Source organism: Branchiostoma lanceolatum, chromosome 4, assembly GCF_035083965.1.
Source record: "Branchiostoma lanceolatum isolate klBraLanc5 chromosome 4, klBraLanc5.hap2, whole genome shotgun sequence".
NCBI classification, from domain to species: Eukaryota; Metazoa; Chordata; class Leptocardii; order Amphioxiformes; family Branchiostomatidae; genus Branchiostoma; species Branchiostoma lanceolatum.
This window is the reverse complement of record NC_089725.1, coordinates 32,856,233-32,862,517: the sequence shown is the minus strand read 5'-3', so window position 1 is coordinate 32,862,517 and position 6,285 is coordinate 32,856,233. Positions and strand designations below refer to the sequence as shown.

At 42.5% G+C, this 6,285-nt stretch overlaps 1 protein-coding gene across 2 annotated transcripts; it reads left to right on the top strand.

The window, feature by feature from the left end:
• The first annotated feature begins 21 nt into the window (after positions 1 to 21).
• Positions 22 to 5,832, top strand: LOC136434092 (protein cornichon homolog 4-like). Of its 2 annotated transcripts, none has more exons than XM_066426825.1 (5): positions 22 to 150; positions 1,217 to 1,285; positions 1,808 to 1,920; positions 2,649 to 2,789; positions 5,325 to 5,832. In XM_066426825.1, exons 1-5 carry the CDS (start codon positions 76 to 78, stop codon positions 5,407 to 5,409), a joined length of 483 nt encoding a protein of 160 aa, XP_066282922.1. In that variant the 5' UTR covers positions 22 to 75; the 3' UTR covers positions 5,410 to 5,832. The 2 variants fall into 2 exon arrangements, with proteins under 2 accessions (XP_066282922.1, XP_066282923.1); XM_066426826.1 differs by lacking the exon at positions 5,325 to 5,832 and adding an exon at positions 4,168 to 4,901.
• Positions 5,833 to 6,285: the final 453 nt, after the last annotated feature.

Below are 6,285 nucleotides of genomic sequence, written 5' to 3'. Positions count from 1 at the left end.
CGAAATATATTTCCTATTTAGTTCAAACATTACCCTAACACCCCTACGATGCTGTGATGGTTTAAACCATCCAAGATGACTTGGGACGCTGTGTTGTTCATCCTCGCTCTGCTGGATTGCTCGGCGCTCCTCTTCCTAACGGTGTACTTTGTATCCTTTTGAGCTCCTGTCACATTTGGGAGCGTTTGTCATGTTTACCGCTCAATGTACTTTTCCACTTTCCGATGCGTTCTGATGTTTCAAGCGCGCGCCGAATCCGCCCCCCTCCCCACCGAACTGGCGAGTTGTGGAAGGCTTTCTGCCAACACACTAGTGCCAGGTTGGCATGGCTTCACTGACACAGTTTACAGACGGGCGTGTCGTGATTTTACTGCTAAGAATTATAAATAGATTTTTCACTCACAGAATAGTCGAGGCTTGAGGGTTAGTATCGCCTGAATACCTGTTAGGTGATTTGACGTAACATAAATTCTACTCTACTCTACTCTACTCATAAATACATTTTCGCCTCGGGCGTAACGAAACAACATAACGGCCCCGACTGTAAAATACGACTGAAAACACAGATGTCATTACAGGTCACTTTCTGTTGCAGTCAAGCATTTTACGGCTTAAAAAGCGCGGCAATCCTTTTCGTTGACAGGCTGTTCTGGGGAAATTATGTTTAGATGCAGTATCAAGACACAGATGATATATTCTCACAGTTTGAGACTAACAGAAAATATTAGTACAAACATGTATGTTATACCTTGGTGGTTTGGTAGAGGTTGTGTCTTTCTAAGACTCTTAGTCAGTGTCATTTCATTCTACACATGACCCAGGCAGAAAAGAAAGGATTTACATGAATCTCTCCTCTTGTTTCGACTAGAGAGTTGTTTTTCTCCAGTTCAAAAGTCCATTTAGTTTTCTGTAGCACCAAGTAGGTTTTAACCTCCTTGGTGGCACCAAACAAAACCCTTTTTCATTTGTTGGACACCTAATCCTTGTCTCTAAGTATCAAGGTATATTTATATGATGTAATGTTAATACTCAACATTATAGGTCAAAATATGAAAGATGGAAAAGATGAAGCAAAGTTACCTGACATTGCTTTGTTTATTTGCCTGTGATTGTTTGGCACTGTAAGTTGGGAGCAAGAACATTCATCATCTTGTCGTGTTCTTGCTGTTTAACTGGACGTCGTCTCAGAACTGTCCGACCTTAACCGTGATAACAGATCATCACCCTGTCAGATTTAGAATGTGACTATCTGAACGCAACACAATGCTGTTCCAAGCTAAACAAGGTAAGATCTAATTCTGAAGCACAAATATCAGTTTTCATGTCTTTATAGTACCATTTTGTTTAGAGAGAGCCATTGATTCTATTGTAGTTATTGACAGTGGCCATAAAATAATAAATGTGTAGGTACGCCAAAAATAGTTACTCCAGCAACTGGATAAGATTTTGAAACAGTCAGACATTTCAGACAGCATCGGCTATCTTTCGTAAGTGACTGAATGTGTATCGCTTTTTGTATAAAATTTTCAAGAAACAGAAGGCTGAAACTGGGGGTACATGACAGGACATGTACAGAGCTAAGATAGTTCACACATTACAATGTTGTTTATTTGTTATCTCTGTTGTTTCTTTTACTGGCATTTTGTTCGCAACACGGCACAGAAGTGTTTCCTTTGTGCAAGGAGGTTGCTTTGTAGAAGTGAAGCTCATGTGTACAGTTTCAGTGCAGTTGCCCCACCTAGCAGTTAGCTAAAGATTGCATACAGTGTCTGCACTGTGTCTGACTGAGTGTTTTGTGTTCTTTTAGTGGATCCTGCCAGAGTTGATAGCCCACTGCTGCCTGACCCTGCTACTGCTGGTGTCGCTACACTGGGCGCTGTTTCTCCTCAACGCACCGCTGGCAGCATGGCACATCTACAGGTCAGGAGCAGAGTACAGAATTTAGTAATGGTGATGGTACTTTAACAGGCATGTACATGCTGAACCAATAAATTTTATTGGTTCAGCATGTACATGCCAGGCTATTACTAAGGGCAAACCCATGTGTGGTCATGGGACTATAGGTTTTGGACCATCGCACACCGGGGCATGCCCCTACTCTTTTTCGAAAGGTGTGGTGGGTTCTTTTACGTGCGCGGGGTGTGGCTCTCCCCAAACACGGAACCTCCATTTAACGTCCTATCCAAGGGACGTCCCTAACCCTAGATGAGCTAGGTACTCATTTACACCTGAGTGAAGTGAGGAAAGTCGTGTTAAGTGCCTTTCCCAAGGGCACAACGTCGGGGCGCATGTCCAGACATGTCTGGGGGCAGCCCAGGTTCGAACTCGGGTCCCCTTGTTTGACAGTCGAACCTACCGGTACCACAACCTTTGTCAGGTTTGACTGACCAATCACTCATCAGGTCAATGGCCTAATGATCACATGACATCAGCTTTGGTCGTTCCAACCTGATGAAGGCACTTACCTGCACTCAACACAGCTGACATGAATCTTAAATATCTAATCAGTCTTATCAACCTTTAAAGCATTACATTTCAAGTTATTGCTTGATGTACATTGAAGTTTCGCGTGTCAGTTGAAAGTATAAATATTACGGTGCCTTTTCAGTGTTAAGTTTTGTAGTTATGGGAGTGTTTTGTACTTATAGGTTTACCCAGATCCCGAGCGGTAACACAGGAGTGTACGATCCTACAGAGATCCACAATAGGGGCCAGCTGAAGACCTACATGAAGGAGTCCATGGCCAAACTGGGCTTCCACCTGCTCTGCTTCTTCTTGTACCTGTACAGGTGGGTTGGAAGCTGTTGCAAACAGATATGTATTCATTCTCCTACGCAGAACCTTGCCTTAAGACCTATACAATCAACCTACCTCTGCTAAACCAAGTTTGGGAGTGCAGCTGTTGTAGACATCATCATGTGTAGCCATTCTCCTACACAGAGCCTTGCCCCAAGGCCTATACAATCTACATGTACCTTGGGGAGGCTCTGCAAAACCGGACAGAGGTTTCCACTTTTGTGGATGTGGCCTTTAACCAGCTGTCAGCCAATCAGAATCGACTTTACGTAGAGAAAACATTTAGGTGATTCTCTGATTGGCTGAGAGCTGGTTGGAAACCTCATCCCAGTTTAGCAGAGCCTCCCTGTATACTGTACAGGCTGTATGGTGTATCACTTGAAAGGGAGGAATTTCAGTTGTTGTTTTTTTCAATGAAAGGGAGGGCTGTGTGAAGATAGCCTGATATCCTCTTTTCTAGCTGGTTAGTCTCTTTTATCCTCTCTGCAAATATTTGTCAACACTCTGTCTTCCATAATGTTCTATTAAACCAGAACTGAAAGTTTCTGCTGTCATCTTTGCAAACTATGGAGGTTAATTCTCCTTCATACTAACCTGGTAGTTCTGTTCTGGTGTTTTACCTGTGCAGTACCTGTTCTGGTGTTGTACCTGTGCAATACCTGTTCTGGTGTTGTACCTGTGCAATACCTGTTCTGGTGTTGTACCTATGTAATACCTGTTCTGGTGTTGTACCTGTGTAATACCTGTTCTGGTGTTTTACCTGTTCTGGTGTTGTACCTGTGCAGTACCTGTACTGCTGTTGTACCTGTTCTGGTGTTGTACCTATGTAATACCTGTTCTGGTGTTGTACCTGTGTAATACCTGTTCTGGTGCTGTACCTGTTCTGGTGTTGTACCTGTGCAGTACCTGTACTGCTGTTGTACCTGTGTAATACCTGTTCTGGTGTTGTACCTGTGCAATACCTGTTCTGGTGTTGTACCTGTTCTGGTGTTGTACCTGTGCAATACCTGTTCTGGTGTTGTACCTGTTCTGGTGTTGTACCTGTGCAATACCTGTTCTGGTGTTGTACCTGTTCTGGTGTTGTACCTGTTCTGGTGTTGTACCTGTTCTGGTGTTGTACCTGTGTAATACCTGTTCTGGTGTTGTACCTGTGCAATACCTGTTCTGGTGTTTTACCTGTTCTGGTGTTGTACCTGTGCAATACCTGTTCTGGTGTTGTACCTGTTCTGGTGTTGTACCTGTGCAATACCTGTTCTGGTGTTGTACCTGTTCTGGTGTAATACCTGTTCTGGTGTTGTACCTGTGTAATACCTGTACTGGTGTTGTACCTGGGCATGTTGCTAACTTATTCCCTACCTGTGTTTTTTCCAGTATGATTTATGCATTGATAGTAGTGAGCACCTGATGATGAAGACAGCCCTGCACAGGAGACGGACGCTTGTTCTCTGTACTGTAGATAAAAAGGCCAGATTCTGTTCGACTGAGCCGTACTCTGGGCAGCAACCACTGCTTGTACTGTTGTTAGTCTTTTCTGTTGTACAGAAATAGTGCTGACTGTGCTAATATTATAATGAAACCACTGTTAGGCTTTTTTTCAATCTTCAGTTTTTGTTTAGTACATATACTTGCAAAACTTGTACGTAAAAAATGACCATATCCATGTAACATACATCAAGGTGGTTATAGGGGCGTACGTGTATCAATAAAGACTGTTTTAAAACTACCAACACTTTACAAGGATTCAGTATCTTGATAGGATGGTTTATAGGTTACTGGTATCAAAATGTCAAATCGTAATCTGGCATCACCACGAAACTTACATACATGAGTTTTGCCTTGTCCCGTATGTTTACCTTTTCAGATTTACCAAATTTGTTGCTCTTTTTGCATCATAAGCTGTAGTCATATGGTGTTTACTTTAAAAATAATGTTGTAAGCTTTGTGATACCTTATATTTGTCCATTTTGTGTGTAAGAAATGTTTCTGAGGGCAGGAGTGCATTATTGAAGTCATAGGCAGGCCGTGAACAATTTGAGCATTATTTTTCCAACGTTATCAACAATGTTTTTCATTGAATATTTTACAATAAATCAGTATCATGGGAACGAGAGTTTGTTGGACACCAGAAAAGAAAACATCAGACTGTAACCATGCACATAACATATCACTTGGGAAAGGTGCATAACTCTGAAATACCACTAATGACTAATATTTCGAAATACTGTAGCCTCTACCAGGCTCCACAGGTTACTGAAAAAATAGTAGAAATTGGCAAAATAGACGGATAACATACCAGAGGAGTTACATGATTGTGTAGTCCGCCAATGAAGTTAGTTTGCGACCTATGGATTACAGGATAGGTTGCAAACTGTAACATAGCTTGCTTGTTATCCGTCTATTTAGCCAATTTATATTTTTCCAGCGACCTGTGGATCATGGTAGATGCTAGAAATACTGGCCATGTTGTAAAATAAACCCTGCAACCATGGGAGGTGTTCTCAGTCCCGGTGTCCCCTCCTGTGTTGCAGGTTCTGGCTCTCTGTCCCAGAGTCCCATCGGTTCTTGACCTTTGATGACCTGATGGTGGCTAGAGGGTCATTCAATGAACTCTGAGGCCAGTTGCTTCATTCTCTACAAGTTGAACTTATTGTTTGTTTGTGCTGAATCATCGACTACACGGCTTTTTGTAAAGGTTCAGGAAGAGGGCTATAAGCTGTAGGTAATTCTCAGGGTTCTCAAACTCTATGCCAGTTTCTCCGTGTTACATCACCTATGGTTTGTTTGGTAGGGCACACACTGCAAGTTACCATACTTTGCCTTCTCACCCCGACCAATCAAACCACGTGAATCGCATTGAAACTCAGATTCGTATCAGCCATTTCCCGACAAATCCCTTTCTAACTTGCGTTAACAACTAAATCTGACAAAACAAACTCGCCAGTGAGATGGTGGAAGGTGTCAGCTTTTCAAAGATGTTTTCAGATTGGCAATTTTGGCACTTTGGAAGTGATTGAAAGCAGCCGTGATTTAACGTTTACAAAAAAATAGTTCTACTTTTCTCTAAACGATAAATCGCAGTACAAACAGTATCATGGTATGGTGACATCCACGGTGGTAGCTTCACTAGACAATGGCTGGGTTTACACACGTTTTTGAGTCAACTCAGCCAAAACGCAATCTCCAAGCAGATCTACACGGGGCGCGAAAATCGTATATGCTAGCCAGAGAGGCTCTAGTCAGCCCCGTAGGAGCCCCTGGAGCTTCTCTGGCTAGCATATACGATTTTCGCGCCCCGTGTAGATCTGCTTGGAGATTAGGGCAAACTGGTGTAAACCCAGCCATAATCCTTCTACATTAAGTTAGTCATGTTTATTATGTTGAAGCATGTTTCCAGGGAAGATTGCAACAGAAAATTGGACAGTTTTTAAAGTTATACCCAGTTAAGTTACATTTTGTACAAGTCAACCTTACCTAAAAAAAACTGCTGGA

Bases quoted from the DNA above. Each gene is read 5' to 3' on its own strand.
- LOC136434092 (XM_066426825.1), top strand. From the start codon at position 76: ATGACTTGGGACGCTGTGTTGTTCATCCTCGCTCTGCTGGATTGCTCG. The intron at 151-1,216 runs GTATCCTTTTGA...CCGTGATAACAG, and splicing joins TCTTCCTAACGGTGTACTTT to ATCATCACCCTGTCAGATTT. The intron at 2,790-5,324 runs GTGGGTTGGAAG...CCTGTGTTGCAG, and splicing joins TTCTTCTTGTACCTGTACAG to GTTCTGGCTCTCTGTCCCAG.